Consider the following 18692-nt stretch of genomic DNA (forward strand, 5'->3'; position numbering starts at 1 on the left):
CTTAATTTGACATTGGACACGTTTTTAACTTTGTCTTAGTGTAACATTTATTCTAATCCATAAAAAACTATGACATATTTTTCATTTATAAGTTTATAATATGATATAACACATTTTGTCTCTCATCTAAATTTTCAATATTCTTGTTTAATAACGATAATGTATATTTAAAATTAATCTTAATATAAACTATTTAAGATTTTAAATTTATAAAACAAAAAATAAAATGTGAAATACTTTAATTACATATCAATATTAATTTTCTCTTTAATAAAAACATGAATAATAATTATCGAAATGAGACAATTATTTATCTTAAAATAATTATCCAACCGTCTAATCATAAACAAGTTAAAGGCAACTTTTAAATTAATTATTAAAAACTAACAAACTTATGAAACGTGATAAATAGAATATCAGCATTAATTATAATAGTATTATGTGATTATATGAAACTGTAATTAAATATAAACTTTTAAAGCAATTTAGTTTTATGAAGGTGTAGATGGTGGAGGTGGGAAAGACGTAGCGGAGTATACTAGTCAATAACGTCACATGGTTCGTGCTTTTTGGTCTGTTTTGTTTTCTCTTAATTTGTTTATTATTTGGATTTGAATACGTCTCTTTTACACACTCTTCTTATTTATTGAAATAGTACTGAGGCCCATCTAATGAAAGCGAAAGTTTAAAATTTCTCATGAAAAAAAGATAATCGATTAATAATCAATGATTACAAAAACGGTATAATTGATTATCCTCTATTTATTCAATTTTTTATTAACATAACTGTAATTATGTCAATAACTTTGTTGTTAATATATTTTATTATACTATAATAAACGGATAACTAAAATTAAAATATTAATATTTTTTATATATGTTTATACTAAAAATTAAATAATTAAAATAAAATATTGAAACAATAAATAAATAAACTTAATTAATTTTAATTGTTCGTATCTTTGAAGCAATTTATTTTAGTATATTAATATTTTCAAATATAACCTTTTTATTTGGTAATAGTTAATTATATATATTTTTTTAAATTTATGTTAACTTTAATTTACATTTGAAAAATATTTATATATTAAATTATTTTAAAATATATTAAAAATTATATTATTGTGTCAATCATATAACATATATCTTCTACTTATTTTTCATTTTTTCTTTCTAATCCAAACGATCTTAATTTCTACCTTCTTTCGTCATTACTATGATTGAAATCAATTATAAATAACATTAGACATAGGATGAAATATTTTTTAGGTTTAGTCTAATAACATAAATTAACAAACTATATTTCTTTGTTAAATAACAATTCCCATTAAATAATGCAAATTTATAATGAATATTTTTTTATTTCATTTAAACTTCTATGTTTAGAAATATAATTTATGTACATTATTAATTCACTAATTATTTGTTTTACAAACACATCGTATGTGACTCTAGATAGATTAATGTGAATCAAATCAGAATAAGTTCTCATTTCTCTTTATTATTAATTCAATCCATTTTTCTCCTTTTTTTTTTGTGAGATTAGGAAGTGGAGTAAGATGCTAATTTATTTATATGTGTTTTAAATTAGATGGTTTCAAATGTATTCTTGTTTGGAACAAGTTAATAAAAATTTGATTAGATTATGTTGTATTGAAATATTTTTGCGATGAGATTATATATCTTCCTTCCAAGTCAGCTGAAGACAAAATCTTAGAATACTAGTGGATCATAGCAAAAAATTATAATTATAAACTAAAGTCTAAATTATCCAATGGATTATTAAAGAACTTATTAAGTTGCGGGTGGAAAAGAAATACATGGGCCGACCAAAGTTTGATTTTGTTTTTCATAATTCAAGTTTTAAATAATTAGATCCTATTTAAATATCTCTAAAATATATAAATTATTATGGGCTAGAATCCAAAATGGGCAAAGCCCATTCAAAGTTTACGCTTCGTAGGATGAAAGGGCTTTTAGTTGGACCCAATAAAAAGAAAAAGGCACAAAGGGTAAATCCGCAATTAATTAACAAGGGAGGGGTTTTTGGTCTTTTCCTAGGGAGTGAAACCCTAATTCTAATATTCTCGTTATATAAGTCAGACCCAGAGGCTGTGTTTACATCTCAAAGATTGAAGAAAACCATCTTTCTGCAAAATCAAATCTACGAACGGCGAAGCTACAGTCTTTTAAAATTTCTTTCTTTTTCTATTTTTCATTTGCCTCTTGAGATGCTCTTGATTCATAGGCCATGTGTCATTGGTTATCTCGCATTGTTTGATGATAGAGGCGTACATTTTTCGCAGGAACGTTGAGTCGCTTCGCCTTCGTTTGTTTATTCCAGGCGCAGTGAATTATTGTACTGCCAAATAATCTTTTTATGGTTTTTAATCTTCCAATCGATTGATTTTGTTGTTTTATTTCTCTGTATCGGTTTGTTTTTCTTTTAATTTTGAGATCCGATGATGGCATGAAATCTTTGAGACCTGATTGTCTAATTTGATGACAAATATAAGCATACTGCTGAGGATCCTATCCAAACCTTCAAAGATGTCAAGTTCTTTTCGTTTTTCTTTTTGGGTTTATGATTTAGGGTTAATGTAGTATGTGTATGTTTGTGATTTTCAGAGTATTAGGAAAATGATCTGAATGATGAAATATGCACTGGGCTCTGAGCAGTTTATTGATGCATAATGCTAGCCTAGAAAGCTATGTCTGACTTTTTATTTCTGTTTTATACATTAGTGTGTTGGCTGAGTATTTGAGTTTTGTTATTCTTTTTATCTTTATTTTTCTTTCTTAACAATTTACTTGTGTTTTTGTGTTTTCTTATTCTTTTCAAAGAATGCAATCATTGTTGTTTTCATGTATATTAAATATATTTGCATCTATATGAAAGATTACAATATATTTGAATGTATATATAATTTTTTTTTTATATTTAGTTCTCGAAACGTCTCGCAATTGAATCTATTTACATAGAACATGGAAAATTGATTGTTGAATAAAAAATTAATTGAAGATGAATTATTCCCTTTCAAATTGGAAGTGTAATGTAAAACCGTGCCATTTGAAAGTATCATAATGAAATACAAATTAAAAAAATGGAAATAAAAAATGTTTCTGTAATTAGTATTTTAACTCGCAAATGAGGAAAAGAAATTGTCACCTTAGAAGCAGATCTGCCGAATTTAGTTGAGAATTTTTTATTCACAACTAATACAAAATTATTATTGTTAAATCAGCATAAAAATGCTTATAAGGAAATAGTTACAAGAAATATCTAGGTCAATTATCTTGAAGAACATCCCACTGGCTCTCCATTGGAAAATAATCTGCTTACTGGTACCTCAAGTTCTCCATAGCAATGTCATAATTCTTTGAAAAGCTTCAATACAGAAAAAACATTACCCGGAAAAAAATGTATTTACAAAATCAATGCAGTTGGATCCCCACTGCAAAAGCTATTTAATCTTGAACTTTTAATGACATTCGATTCGCAAGAAGAATGGTTGTGATACATCAATCGAAACTACACCTAAATGCAGCAACAGAGAACTACTGGAGAAGCAACTCCCGAAAATGGTTTTCCTAGAAAAATGGAGGTCCTATTATGCCACCTTATTTTGATATAGTTAAAGAAATTTTAATATATACATTATCCTAATCCAAACTTCATTATTTAATAACTTATTTTGATTTAATTTAGACTTAATTCATAGTAACATCATCAATGAACAAATACCAAATTTACTCTTGAAATGAGTTTGCTGATAAACGGATTTGCATACAATATATATGAATGGTAAGGAAAAATCTCGCGTATTCACCATATCTGAGAAACCAATTTAAGTATCTAGTCTTTTATTAAGATACACCAATTAAAAGTTAATTTACATTTTTTTGAAAAAAATTAATTGTATTTTTCCGGTCTTCCCTACTTTTCTAAATTCTTGTATAGGCATTCTTCCCTCCTCCCTCAAGGCATCCTTTTCTCCCTTCCGCCTCAGTAAGCCATATAGTGCTGGAGATGCTCTTATCTCACTAATTTTGGTATATAGAAGATTTTGTAGCAGGTCCCTCAACACTACATTTCCCTTTCTCACCAATTCCTCCATTGCACTGTTGGTATCACCAGTGCTTTTAAGGAGTTCCAACCTTCTAATTTAGGTGCAATGCAAGGATAAAATCTGTCCAGATTAGATTCGCATCCAATCCTAAAGTTTCGCAGTATAGAACTTCACCCTTACCACTCTAGCTCCACTTTCTTTATTAACCCAGACACAGTTATGGCTTCCAAGCAAGCCGAATATGCGTGCAACCACCCAGCATGCAGATCACAGTACAAAATATAGCTGATATGACCAGAGAATTGAACATAACTACCGTCACCAGACACGTATTTTCCTGCCACCCAAAACATGTGCGTGGTCTTCCCTGAATCATCCATTTTACATCTAACTCTAAATTTGACAGAGCTGAGAGAACTTTAGACCACCTGCAACCCTCCTTACTTGTATGTCATCTAGCACCTAGACCAAAGTGGAGATCTAGCACTATTAATCTTGCAAGTTCGTAGAAGTCCGAAAAATGGCAGTCAACGCAGATGGTACATACCTCTTCGGAGCCGTGCTTGATCTTCCAAGAAGTACCCTCCATGGCACAAAAACTATGACATTGACAGATCAAGCAGATTTACACTTCAAGTGAGCCAAAATCAAAGCTCACAATTACATGCACTATCCACTTAAAACCAAAATGCTAAAATTATTAACAGATTAAACTTCTATTAACAACGCATCGTTATAGCAAAGAACTGTCGATGTTTAAGCATTTGATTATGGAGTAATGATCTAAATGAAAGATATTATTTATTTTCCTAATTTTGTGTTCAAATATATTAGCACAGAAACGTGTTATAGTTTTTTTCTTTTTTTTTTTCCACATTATATGAATATTTTGAAGTTATTCCTTTGGCTCCCAAATTCATTCGAATCTTCAGCATTAAATTTAGGGTTTCAGCTATCACAGCTCTTTGCAACAAATTGAATAATGCACACGAAAATTTCTTCAGCTATTACTTAGGATTGTCAGTAAACTAAAGCTGAAGCCTCTGCCAGAACCTACCAAAATACATATCTAGCCAATGTTACTGTTGTAATTTGTTCTTTTCATTTGCCCTGCATTGATCGCTATGAAATCAAAATCGTATACATCCAATATTTGATTTTGGTATTGCAGTGATAAGCTCTGCCCAATGTGATATGGCTTGGTAGTTTTTGGTTGTTGATTTCAAAATCTTGAGTCAGCGAACCGGATTTGAGAAGAAAATTACAACAAAGTATACAACGAATCCAGCAATAAGTATCCCACCGTAGATATAAGTTTGAGACGAGTGCACAGGATACTTATACTCAATTTTGCAGCATTTCATATTATCCCTCTCGCTGGCCAAGACATGATCAACATATCTGCAATTCACAAAATTGTAAATAGCCTACTAGAACAGTATCAAGGAGACAAGTATCAGTTTACTAGAATATCTTCCCATTTTGATTGACAACACAAATGATGACGTTCTAAAATAAAGGGTAACTTACTGTTGGGTGAACATGGTGCTCTGCAGAATATCCGAACTGTTTAAGTAGGCGTCCTGTAACCGATGATCATATAACAGTGAAGACATATCAACAAGCTGCTCCTCAAGGCCCTGGTGTATGCACACAAATTGCAGTATGTTAAGAATACAAATGCCTGCAAATCAGGTCAAGAACTCCATTTAAGTAAAGCTTACATCAAGATATTTTTCTAAGCGATCAACTAATTCATGTGGGAAGGGTTCTGGCAAATTAGTAGTTTTCTTGTAGAACTTCTCTAACCACAAATCAGTGGTGGACTTTTCTTTCTTTCCTTTTACTGGTTCACCAAGTGGAGTTTTCAGATACTCTGCTGCAAAAGTTTGCACAGTCTGCACAGAATTGACAGGTAATTTCAGGGAACCAAGTACTGATATTAAATTAAACTCATGAAGCATGACTTACCTCTGATGTATCACGAATTTTATGAAGTACAGAGTCCACACGGGCATATATCGAGTTCCTCTGTCAATAAACAAAAAAGATAATTAGAGAAATAACTTCTGGTAAATAAAATTCACTTGGGCATACCGAGAGAGCACTAACCAAAGCAACATCTTGGAGCATTTGACTGATGTGAGATGTATTAGAGAATGGTCCAAACGGATGGCAGCCAGCTGCCCAAAGCCAATTTATAACAGGTCTTTCATGTACATGAGAAGCCTTCTCATATGGTGCACTTAAACCACCTACAACCGAGGCAAGACCAGCCAATATATGACGTTGTGCCTGAGATGGAACAGCATGCCTTCTTTGTGTTTCTGAAACGTAGCTGTCAAGTCAAACAAGGCAATTAAGAGTGGTGTTAATTTTTGCAAAACAAACATAACATATAATGAGGAAACCAAAGTAATTGAAAGCAGTGTTCAAAATGGTTTTTTTGAGTCGAACAACCCAAATAGACAGATAGTCAGCATGAAATGAGAGTAGACTTTACTTTCTAAAAAAGTAACTAAATGGATAGTATCACAATACATTAGCAACATATCCTCAAAAAGACAGACAAACATTCAAAAGTAATCAAAATGTACAAATGTCTACAGTAGTATGTACTCATCTTCAATTTGAAAGAACTGGATATCTGAACCTTTATATTTACTCACCTTAAGGGAATCTTTTCATTTTGATGCTCAAGCACAATTACAACATCATTGCTTGTCCATACCATACTTTCATCCTCCATCATAAGGTTTGGATCCACATCCGCCAGCGATAACACAAAGCTGCATATTAAAAAGTATTACATTTGGAAATTTTAGTTGAACTGGTATAGCAATCAAAATATATTTTCATACAGCAAGTGCAATATAGTGCATTTCATTTAAAAAAAAACCCATCAGAATGAATATAATGATCTAATCACAAGAATTTAAATATTTCCAACTTTGTGATTGATTGACAAAATGGATTAACAAAGAGGAGTACTTCCAAAACTTTCCTTACAAAAGTTTAACCCTAAGATGTTTTTTCTAACAATTTTTTCAACTTTGATCAATCACTGTTAAATAGAAATAAATAAATTTTTGTATGTTGCGAGCTATACATATAATCAATATATTTAGGGGATAACTTTTTTTGTCTTTCAAGTTCGAGTTATTTGAGATTCCTTTTCATTTTGCAGAACGCCACCAAATTTTGGGTACCAACTTCACGAAGTCCAGAGTATCTAACTGCAAATCGGTAGGCCTAGGTTGACCTCAAGTGTCCTAATTGACCTAAGTGAGAGATCAGTTGAAAATAATAAAAGTACAAAAGGTGTTCTATAAAACTATTATTAAATATGAATATACAAGAACAAAGACACTATGATGTTAGGGTTGTATTTCAATATTCATCTAGGCAAGAGATAGCAGTGTACGCACACAGGAATTACTCTAGTTCCATATGTTGGTTGTAGATCCCCTTGTTTCTTTACTTTCTTTTTCCTTTTCCCGCCATATTTTGAGTTATATGAAGCCCAAAGAGGCTTATGCTTAAGAATAGAATCAGTTGACTTGTCAGATTCATCCATCCAATTCTGGCGGAGGAAATATTTACTTGAAAGAGATGGGTCAGCCACTTCAAGCAATCCAGCAGCAAGCACATCAGCAGAACGTTCCATCTCCTGTAAAATGAGGTTTCAACTCCATTATCTATATATAAATAGCTAAGAAATTAATAAAATTAATTTGCATTTAGCATCTTAGTTATGTATCTATTTAATTCAACAATGTGGATGGTGAATTCTGGAGGTCCTTCAAAAGATCGCTTAGGCTAAAACGATAACATGAGCAGCACTACGTCTACTAAGCATTCAAATTTGTCTATTTAACAAAAAGGGGTTACATACTCATGATCTACAACTTACAAGGTTAGTACAATTTTTTCCAATAATTACCCAATGAAAAGGAAGAAATCACATTGCCCAGGTCAATTCATATCAAAAGTTGAAAGCAGTAGATTTAAGCAACAAAGAGTATGAGTCAGCACTCACTTCTTTTAAAATAGCACCATCGAGATATGTCTTGGTATGAACATGGAAACGACCATCATTCTTGGTTTCCTGCAGGGAATGTCCACGTGTAGCTTTTGAAACAGCAATTGCCAGCTTCTCATGGCGATGTAATGAATGTGCACCCCCAATAATTACTAATTCTTGCCCATCATGAAGCATACTCTTCACCTGAAAGAAAAAATGTAGCAGTTGCATGATGTTCCTACAATTACACAAAAACCTCAATTCCAGAAAATCCATAAGACAGTTTTCAAACTGAGTTAACAAAAATAGGTAGTCTGCCCTAAAGGAAATTACAAACCTCTGCCTCAATTCTTTCTATATCAATACTGTAATTATGGCCCTTTTCCATAATGTTGTATCGATTATGATTTTGCAAGACAATTATCGGTATAAGCAGCCTTGAAGTAAGATCAACAGTTTCAAACCTGAACAAATCAATAACAATACAATTAAACTCCAGAGCTAATACTTCCGTGATCAGCAGTTAACAAAGCATTCAAGTGCACTTATTATTCATATGCTAGACCCAACTGCAGCTCAAATTACATAAAAGTATTGAATACTAAACAAAAGAATAACGCAGGGGCATATGAGGCGGAGGGACATTACTCATCTTATAAACCGTTTCTGTAGAGTTCAATTAGGTAAAAACCACTTTCTAAGACAGTATTGAAGTCAATCAGAGTTTATGCTAGTGAGGTTTGTTAGACCTATCATGCTATTAGGCTGCTATTGAACTACTCACAATGTTGGACTACCCACAAATATTTATGTCATGCTCAAAATATCTATTCTTTTGAGGTGTTGGAGATCTCTCATCAACTATAGATAAAACTAAATTATAGTATATATAAGTGGATGCAAATTTTATCTTACAAGTCAGTTTTACAAGATTGAGTTAGGCTTAAACCCTACTTTCTAAGACAATGTTTTGGAGATAAAAATCAAGGTAGACATCATACCACAAGTTTCAAAAGTTAAGCATCCATAACCCATCTTAAAATCCAACCTTGATGGTAAAGATGGTTCTGCTTAACCAAAGAGCTTATGAACTTGTGAAAATTTGAGCAGAAGACGATAAAATCAGCTAAGCAAAACAGTTTTAAACAGTGAAAAGCAGACAAAAGCATGTCCCATCCCCACTAAAATAGTTGATAAGAATCATGAGATAAGTTAATGGATGAAGAAAAACTAAAAATAAGAATAAATGCATATCTTAAAGAGAAAGTTCCGAGGCCACCAATTGAAGAGATAATGATTTAAAGTTGCATGTAGAGGTTTGGTTATGTGAGACAAGCAGATAGAAAGCTATCCAATTAAAAGGGGCCAACGGTAGTGTTGCTTAACATTCTCTGAATGGACCCAACTACTCCACATGATATTTAACAACACTAGCAATATTTTACAGCACAGGTGACACTAGTAAAAACTTAAAATGAGTCTCATGTAATACCTTACACATTTTCATATGCTTCATTATATTTGGTTTTATTCAAACTTAAAAAATAATGAAATTCTAGTCATGTTTCAACTGCTAGAGTCATGGTCAATGTGTATGGTTGATCCGATATTAATTTGTGTCAAAAGAGACTGGCTAGAAGCATCCCTCCGTTCCAAGATCAGTCTTGCGGACTTTTAATGATAAAAATCAGTTGATTAAACAAGGACAGTTCTTACACAGCTGATGCCACACGTGATTGGACCAATGGTGGAAACTCAATAGTAATGATTCTTATAGATAAAAAAACTCTATTGAAGATGCTCCTAGGGGGTTAAGACTTAGCAGTTGTTATTAGCTTATAGATCTCAATACCTCACATCAGGTGCAATAACATGTTCCACCGTAGTTGATACCAAAGAAGCAAGCTGCCCAAGAAAAATATCATTGCTTGATTGTTGAGAAGTTGTGCTCAAACTACTACGATGTATCACATTTTGTAATCTTGGCAGGCTTCTAGAACAGACACTTCCTTCTTCAGCTTCAATCTTACCGTAAGTGCAAGGCCCTGCTGAAAGGTCAATCACCACAAATCTGAATGAATAAATAAAAATGTCAGGCTAGCATATATGTATGATGAATGGGCTAACATGATTTCTTGAGCTACACAATATACAATAAACCAATTTTTCCCAGTAAAACATTTTTGAGAGAAGAAACTGAAGTTTAAGAGAAAATAGTTCAGAACTAAACCATTTATACCTGCCGGAGCTTAACCAAACTTGAGTTGCTCCTCCACCATTGTAACGATAACGATAGATGTAATCTCCTTCTTGTTTTTTCATATCTTCCTCAGTTAGGTCAGGAATTTTCCCGTACATTAAACCATCAAGATCGATTTCCTTATTTCTAGGATCTAGTCTCACCTACAAGCATTTTTAAACTAACACTAAAAAAGAGAAAAAAAAAACAAATACAATTGCTACAGTAGTAGGGACATATGAAGTATGGTATATCTAATATTTGGCAACTAAAGGTATTGCTTATTGATTATACCTTGTCAAAGTTTACAATAAATATTGCACTTGGCACTGGCCTATCCATCTCCGTGACAGAAGATCCCACACTGTCCATGTCAAATATGTAGGAGTACAGCCTTTGAAATACTGGTTCCACACCTGTTGCTTCAACTTCAAACAAAGGCACCTCTCTTCCAAACTCAGTCTGCAAGTTGTGGTAAGCTTTAGCAAGTTCCATAAAAGAAAGTGGCAAAAAAAAAGAAAGGACCACACAGTTACCTCTCTTGCTTTTCCTGCAGGAACCATTGCTTCTTTAAGTTCTTTCTCAAGTGCTATCAGTTCAGGCTGCCCAGCCTACAGCGAAAATTAGATTTAAAATTATTAGTGTTCATATCTAGCAGTTTGTACATGATGGCCTATACAAAGAAACAAACAATAACATAAAAAAAAAAAGATGTCCGATTGTAGAATATGCTTCAACAACAATACCAAGATAGAACAGTCTTAATCAATCCATAAGATTTCCAAAGTACAGTTTGATTCTCAAACAAAGCCAGCTGGTCCTTATTTACAAAGGGTATTTAAGTTCATCTAAACAAAAGATCATTGTTTCTTCCTCTCTCGGCCTTCCAAGGTTGGGAATCCAATCTTGACCTTTTTTTCTCGAGTATAAAAATATGGACATGATCAAACTTTCATCACTTGTTATATATGGTTTGAAACCTTTAACTTTGGATCTAATTGTATAAATTTCTCCATAGACAGTACTTAAAGATAATAGGAAGAAAAAATAAAATAAAAATCTTCTTAAGTTAAAATAAGTTTATAAATAAGTTAAAATTAGGTTTTTGAAGAAGTTAATATGAAAAAACTTCTGAAAATTAACTTATAAATTAGCTAATTTTAGGAAAGCTCATTTCATATTTTTATCTTCTTCCTGCTTGCATCTCTTACAAGTGTTTACGAAGAAGTTGAACCAAACTAATTTTTTAGAGTATGCAGTTCAAGAAAGCACTAGGATCTCCCCCAATGACCGTGCTTTGCATTTCAATATTCCATAACTTAGACATATGCTAAAATTATCCAATTTCAGACCAAAACATCGGTAATTAGAACTCTACTGATCCATTTAACTCAACCTTCCCAAACTAGCAGACTCCACAGAGTCACAGTTAAACAGTAGTCACCACGATAAAGCTTGGGAGCTGCATTTCACTTTCAATCCAATTCAATCAACAAGAAAATAGGGACAATGAAGCAACAATTAGCCTAAATAGAATACAAGGCATATAAACGTGACTTACATGAAACGCATTATAGACCATGTGATGCTCAATATCAAGTAGCTCTCCAGTCTCCAGACACGAAGGTCTGTGAGCTGGAAAGCTATTTTTGAGAAATTGTTCCAATCGATGCGCGTCGATGTTGTATCTGTAACCTCCGTCTCCGTTGAAACCAATCAGAACCACGTTCACTTCAAGCGGAACTTGAAACGGAACCTACACAAACCACAAATACGTGCATTAACACATCAATTAATTGGACGTTGATGATGATTTTAATTTTACGGAAAAAAGAAAGTGACCTCGGCGCGAGAATGGAGCATGCGGCGGACGTCGGATCGGACGTTGTCGCGGACGTCGTGGAAGGCGCCGTGGTGCCACTGAGGATGGCCGGTTTCTCTCCTGAAGGCTTGCGGCGCCGAATTGGACTGAGTCAGGAGAAGACTCAGCAGAGCGAGTAGGAGCGAACGAGGCGCCATTACCTCGCTCGGGTTTGTTGATTCAGTTCAGGAATGACAGAATTGTTAGTGATTTGATTGAAATAAGAACATTTGTGGCTGCAACAGCGAGATTGTGAGGAATTAATTAGCCATATGCGAAGCTCGCACAACAACGATGCTCAGTGTGCCTGCGGAGTCCACTCGCCGGGACCTGATGGCTGCGAATTTCCACAACGTTTTCCTAGATTGTCCTTCAACGACAATAACCATGTTTTGGATCCTTTTCGTTACAGGCCCAAATTTGAAATCGGGCCGGACCGGTCCATCCAATAGTATACAAGCTTTTGTTTCCTGCATTCCCATAATTACTATCCACACCTCCATGTTAACTTTAAAAAGACTAAACTTTCCTCACTCATTGCACCACATTGTCTTCTTCTTCACCACTACATCCGTGCCGCTACTATACTCTTGTTGCTGAGTCTCGAGGCGACAATACCGACGTTAGCAAGAGTCTCGTCGGGGGTCTTTAGAAGGTTCTGCCGGAGAAATGCAAGTGAACTCTGAGAATGAAGAGAAAGAAAGAGGGAACAAAATATTTAGTTTGGAGGAAATTATATGACAAAACATAGCTTTTCTTCCTTAATTATTGTTTAATCTATAAAATATCCGGATTGTTCAATCTCTAATGTTTCTGGAGTGTTCAATGGAGAGAGGGAAGGTAAATGTTTATGTATATAGTTTGGGAAATTTTTTCCAAAGAACATCTTATATATTCTAAAAAAACATGTTTCTAAAAGTTTGTTCTATAAATCTTATTTCAGAAAATTTGTTTTGAAAATTTTCAGAATTAATAATTCAAAGCTCACCATTAAAATATAACATGAAGACTAGAATGATCATTTTAAAATTTATGAAGATGCAGTAGTAATTATGGGACGTGGAAAGCAAAAGCCTTCATACAACAAACCCTTTTTTTTTCGTTCAAAAGTTTTAAACTTTAAAAATATTTATTAAATGATTTAGGAATTGTTATATTTAAAAAGAAAAAGTGATCATGGACCGGCCCATTTGGTTCATAGTATGTTCAAGACTGGAATGGTCTAATTAATAAAATTGTACTAACAGTTTATTTAATTGACATGGCATCACGGTTTTATAATTAAAATTAAAAATATATCATATTCATATTCCTACGTTTCAAGATAAAATTATTTTTAATTTGCGTCGATTTTAATGGTCTTTGTTTGGTACTAATTACATATAATTATAGTCTGTAAATGTTTTTTTGGTAAAGATGACCAAAATAATATTTAAAAACTGGAAACTAAATATCAATAGAGATGACGAAACAAATGGTTTGACTTATGGCAAGTTAACCAACATTTTCGTGTCGCTTTAGGAAAATTAATATATATATATATATATGAAATTAATTATCATTTTAACTATAATAATTAAATATATAAATTATAATGCATATATATAAGTTATAAACAAATTGCTTTTATACTTTTATTATAATATTATCTTCTAAATACAAGTTCAATTACAAAAAAAAAAAACAATAAACTCCCTTACGTCACAAACTAAATTATCTAGAAATAACCCAAATTAATTTATCACAATTGTTTTTCTCGATATTTTGTTTAATGCAATTAAGATCATAATATTATTAATCTGTTATAAGGACAGACCAATCCGACGGAGCACACTTGACAACTATAATAAAGAAGCATAAGTATATAATTTACTATAATCTTTTACACAAGTAATGTACGAAAATTAATCTCTACATATGAAGCATCGCAGACATCAGTTTCAAGTTCTAACCCCACAATATATATTCTAAATTTTATTTATTTGCTTATTTTGGTCGACAAAAATGGCAATCAGACTTGAACTTACAGATTGAAAATGGTTTTTAATTCGGGTCTAACAACTTGAGGGCAGTATTACATATGAATTTTCTACATAATTTGTCGTCAAATAAGCTTGAATTTGGACTCAATGAACATACTGCTTGATTAGCTTATATGAAGCTAAAAAAATAAACAAATAAATAAAATCCAGTGTTTGGGGGTAAAACTATAAGGTTAGGAAAGGGAATAAGACATTTGTGATTTTGTTTTTGTTTTTTTTATTTTTTCCTCTTGACGAATAAATTTCTAACAATATGTTATAACTTAATAAATTGTAGTGCCTGAGAATGATGTGTGTGGGTACTAGAAGCCAAATGGGCGTATCTTCTTGAGTTATGGGAAAAACTGGTACAAGACTGCTTACTGCTTACAATGATACACGTCAGTGATCGAGAGCGCTTCGAAGTGAAAGTGCCGAGTCTAGCACTGTGCCTCTGGAAATAAGGTCGTGGTTTAAGAATAAAACAATAACAGATATATCATCATGGAAATGGCGTCGAACCTTCTTGTCAATCTTACGCAGATCCGAATACCGCATTTCTCGTTTTCTTGCTGCTTCGTGGAGGGCGGCCTTGATAAGTCTCTTCGCACTACCCTGCATGAAAGACACAATTTCAGTACCTAGGCTACGCAGAGAAACAAAGTCTTGGTATTCATACCTAGTGACAAAGCATTAGCACAGATATTCAGTCACAATAAGTTGCAAAAAGAACAACTTCGTGAAAGGAAAGGATGCAGGAAATAAACTCATAATAGGAGCGTAGGAAATAAACTCCATTCACTAGCCATGCACTTCTAGAAAAAAATCAAATCAACCGACAGAAGCAAATTTAATCGGATATAAAGACATGGTGGGAACTAAAAATGAAATTAAGGACCAAAGATGTACGGGGGAATATTTAAAGCTTGTCCTGACCAACATGTAAACCACATAATGAAAACAGGACTAATCCTCATCCAATTCTCACGTTCAATTTAAAAGACTTTCCCCCCTCCCCTCAACACACAACCATACATTTCATGGCCATACGAGGAAATAATAGAACAGCTAACGTCCATTACAGAAATAAGTACAAGAAAATCCAGACATGGTAAAAAGAATCTTACCGCATGTGGATTGCTGTTTACAATATCCACAGCTTTCTCATTACTCAAGTGCTCCCATAAACCATCTGATGCAAATATAAGGAAGGAATCATTTGGTTGGAGAGGATGAGAAAGAATACTGGGATTAGCACTCAGGATAGGCATGTGCATCGGTTGAGGAAGTCTGAATTTTGGATTAAGTGGTTCCCGGTTAAATTGTGGATGTTTTAAATATACGTCACCTATAGATCTTGAAACCTGCACCAAATACAATCAATGAAGTATTGATGTGATATTGCCAAGTTTTGATGCGAGGAAGTAAAACAAATAACAAATAATAGTTAAAGCAGAACTTTGGGATTACGTGTGAACTATTAACAATTATGTGTGTATGTATATACACAGACACACACATACATATATATTTATATATATGACTTTAACAATAAAAATACCGAGGTTAAAACTGCAAAGCATCTTCATTGTCTTTCATATGATCATCGTAGTCATTTTTAACACACTAATGCCATACAAATAAATGTAGGAAATAGAATATTGAATGTCATATGCCAAATATAAAATGTTTGCTTCCATTTATACGATTTGGATTTAACCACACGAATCAAGGACTGAATCATTAATTACATGGATTACCTTCGTTCTTTAATACACATGCAAACACACAGGCACCGCAAGCCACAATGCCTTAACAAGATAGCAAATGAAAACTACAAAGACATGCATTAGGGATTTGATACATATACACAAAAATAGGGTCTATTTTTTAGTACTGATAACTTCACAAGGGAATAGAGGACAAATACAATTTAATTGAAATATTCAAATGTATTTTTTGAAGGAACTCTGGTGAAAAACATTGCAGAAAATGAATACAGATAGTATGAGATTTAAGGTTGGTAATTCATATTGCAACACAAGACACAGTATTAAAATATACAAGGAAACAGTAAAAGAACAATCATGATCTATGACCATGGCTTTACGTGTTTTGGGTCTGTTGACATGTAAGGATTCAGAAATCATAGACCATATGTAGCATTCAATTTTAACAAACAAAAGATGGGCCTTTCAGGAACCGTTTGAGTAGCCTCCAACCCCTTTCTGTATTGCACTTTTCAGAATGGAAAACAATAAAGAAAATAATGAATGAATGAATAAATGTTTAGCCGAGAGGACACAAGTTTAAAAATTACCTGAATAATGCCTTTTACTCTCCACACTCCATGTTTGAGGACCACAATTTGAGGATCATGAGGGTGTGATTCTTTAAGTTCCTGTCTAACAGCCTCAAGATTTGCATTGTGTTCTGTAGACAGCTGAATTGCAGCCATACCTCCAGTGTTGCCAACTTTCTTACCCAATACAACACGGGAATCTCCAGCGTTTGCCACAAAGAGTGTCTGTTGAAATATCACTCCAACTAGACAACAGGTACCAGCACTCGCAATTTGAGGTCGAGCATTCCAGGAACTTGACACGAGGGCTGTGTATCCGTCTTCCGTCTGGCGAAAAGCTCTTTCAATTGTTTGCGCTGTCACAAGCCCGCGTGACTCAGCCGATGATGCTGCACAGACAAGAAATCTGAGACAGCTAGCATAAGAACTGTTTCTTTAACAACAGAACAAGACATGGAAGAACCAATACCCAACACTCATACCCCATGAAGGAACCAAAATTGAAGGCATAATGCTCCACCAAAACCATGGGCCTTCGAGACTCCAAAACACTTTAATAACTAATTACAGTACCATGTGCCATGGAACCGCGAATCCGTTTCCATTAGAGGAAAGCCAATAAAAAGTTACAAACAATTCACCTATTAAATCGATTCACGATAAAAAGCGAAAACAAATCATAACAAAGAAAAGGAGAAACTTGCAAACATTATCTACCTATTGTCCTGAATGTTCAACTGTACTTGGTTCCTGGAAACCTTAAACTCAATAGACCAACGAGAAGGAAAAAAAAAAAGAGAGAGTATAAAAGCACTTCCAAAAAAGGTTCATGAGAAAAGCAAACTGATGAAAACCACTGGTAACAGTTACTACCACTGCCACTCGTGATTCATGGAGAGACGATCAGACTAAAAACGTGACCGCATTAAATCCACACAGCAACAACCGTGAAAGTGAAGATATAAATAAACAATTAAACAAAGAAGCAAACGAAACTGTGTCTATAAAGTGAGGGTTCCGAATGAAGAACCTTGAAAATGGCGAAACAAGTGATCGCAGACATATCTGGAGGCGTCGGGTCCTCCGTGACCGTCGTATATGCCGACGAATGTGCCGAGAGGACCGGACTCGATCTGGCTTTGGTCTTCGAGAACCTGGTTGGCCTGAACTACGGCCATGGAGAAATCGCCGGAGGCATATTTTCCGACGTCGCGGAACCAGAGCAAGCCTTCTCTGCCTTCTCTCCCGGCGAAGTTGCTCCCGATAACTCCGATGGAATCGTATCGATCAGCATCGCGCCCGAACGGCTTCCAACACAGCGAGAACAGATTCATCAATGCCAGGAGCATACCACATCGCTCGGTAACCCTAACCCTAAGGCCTCCAACGCCGGAACCGCCAACCTCGCTCCGATCCTCCGAATCTGAGTGCGGAAGGAACGGTTAACGCGGTGTTTATGAAGGGAAAAAGGAAAATGGGAAAAAAGAAGACTGGGTGGCGAGGCGCAGGGTAAGGAGGGGGCGCACGTTAGCCTTGGGTGGTGGCGGGGTGTGTTCGGTTGTAGAGGAACATGAACGGGCTCATTCTCTTGTGGGAGAGATGGTGTGGGGAAGACTCTGTTTGCTGATGTTATTTTCAATGCCTTTCCTTTTTTTCCTTTTTCATAAAACCAAATTCCATACTTTACTTGGGTTGGGACAAATACCTTTACTTTCGTGTCTTCTCCACAATTTTCCTTCCCATTTTTTTATTTTCTTTTTTTTTTTAGAATTTTATTTATCTCAAACAGTGTTCAAAGTTCATATAAATCTCTTTCTATTTACAAACTCCATTTGCAAAAAATAAATTTAATTATCACTTTTCAATAAAAATCAAATGAAAATATATATCACTTTTTCGGGTTGTAAAAGTTTTGGACTTGTTTTTTAGTTATTGCTCTTTCGTCCTTGTACTTATACTTTTGGCATTTCAATTCTTTTGACTGGGTTTTATTTTTGCCTACAAGACGAGGCACGACCTGCCAACTGTTGCTCAATGTGAACATCCCCATCCATTTTGTTGAATTGAGAAAAATACAATTGTTTAATTTAAGAGATATCAATAATTCATTTTTATTATAAATTATAAATCTGTATACTTTTTTTTATTTTGACGAGTCTCACTTGTGACTTCTCT

The 18692-nt window shown here is 33.9% G+C and overlaps 2 protein-coding genes and 2 non-coding genes across 6 annotated transcripts; 2 read left to right on the forward strand and 2 right to left on the reverse strand.

Moving 5' to 3' along the window:
* Positions 1-2458: 2458 nt before the first annotated feature.
* Positions 2459-2531, forward strand: LOC114180058. Its single transcript, XR_003603633.1, has one exon. It is a non-coding gene; the product is annotated as a small nucleolar RNA R66 (small nucleolar RNA).
* A 114-nt stretch (positions 2532-2645) lies between these two features.
* LOC114180007 lies at positions 2646-2722 on the forward strand. The gene has a single exon (XR_003603585.1). It is a non-coding gene; the product is annotated as a small nucleolar RNA snoR118 (small nucleolar RNA).
* Positions 2723-4972: 2250 nt separating this feature from the next.
* Positions 4973-12558, reverse strand: LOC114178163. The gene is made up of 15 exons (XM_028063911.1): positions 12176-12558; positions 11895-12089; positions 10870-10944; positions 10628-10795; positions 10334-10497; positions 9947-10165; positions 8432-8558; positions 8110-8298; positions 7499-7740; positions 6740-6859; positions 6183-6408; positions 6042-6101; positions 5795-5968; positions 5601-5710; positions 4973-5471 (listed from the first exon to the last, which is right to left on the reverse strand). Exons 1-15 carry the CDS (start codon positions 12350-12352, stop codon positions 5306-5308), a joined length of 2412 nt encoding a protein of 803 aa, XP_027919712.1. The 5' UTR covers positions 12353-12558; the 3' UTR covers positions 4973-5305.
* A 1601-nt stretch (positions 12559-14159) lies between these two features.
* Positions 14160-18186, reverse strand: LOC114178858 (probable protein phosphatase 2C 42). 3 transcript variants are annotated; one of them, XM_028064982.1, is made up of 4 exons: positions 17548-18186; positions 16536-16906; positions 15343-15579; positions 14160-14825 (listed from the first exon to the last, which is right to left on the reverse strand). In XM_028064982.1, exons 1-4 carry the CDS (start codon positions 17864-17866, stop codon positions 14751-14753), a joined length of 1002 nt encoding a protein of 333 aa, XP_027920783.1. In that variant the 5' UTR covers positions 17867-18186; the 3' UTR covers positions 14160-14750. The 3 variants fall into 3 exon arrangements, with proteins under 3 accessions (XP_027920783.1, XP_027920782.1, XP_027920784.1); XM_028064981.1 differs by having other exon boundaries at positions 14160-14830; positions 17548-18182; XM_028064983.1 differs by lacking the exon at positions 17548-18186 and adding an exon at positions 17000-17526 and having other exon boundaries at positions 14563-14830; positions 16536-16923.
* Between the last annotated feature and the right edge of the window lie 506 nt (positions 18187-18692).

Source organism: Vigna unguiculata, chromosome 3 (assembly GCF_004118075.2).
Source record: "Vigna unguiculata cultivar IT97K-499-35 chromosome 3, ASM411807v1, whole genome shotgun sequence".
Taxonomy (NCBI): domain Eukaryota; kingdom Viridiplantae; phylum Streptophyta; class Magnoliopsida; order Fabales; family Fabaceae; genus Vigna; species Vigna unguiculata.

Coding starts and splice junctions, on each gene's coding strand:
- LOC114178163 (XM_028063911.1), bottom strand. CDS start 12,352: ATGGCGCCTCGTTCGCTCCTACTCGCTCTGCTGAGTCTTCTCCTGACT. Junction 10,796..10,869: donor CTGCAGGAAAAGCAAGAGAG/GTAACTGTGTGG, acceptor CACAACTTGCAG/ACTGAGTTTGGAAGAGAGGT. Junction 5,969..6,041: donor AAATTCGTGATACATCAGAG/GTAAGTCATGCT, acceptor AATTCTGTGCAG/ACTGTGCAAACTTTTGCAGC.
- LOC114178858 (XM_028064981.1), bottom strand. CDS start 17,866: ATGCTCCTGGCATTGATGAATCTGTTCTCGCTGTGTTGGAAGCCGTTC. Junction 15,580..16,535: donor GAGTAAAAGGCATTATTCAG/GTAATTTTTAAA, acceptor TATTTGGTGCAG/GTTTCAAGATCTATAGGTGA. Junction 14,831..15,342: donor TAAACAGCAATCCACATGCG/GTAAGATTCTTT, acceptor TCTTTCATGCAG/GGTAGTGCGAAGAGACTTAT.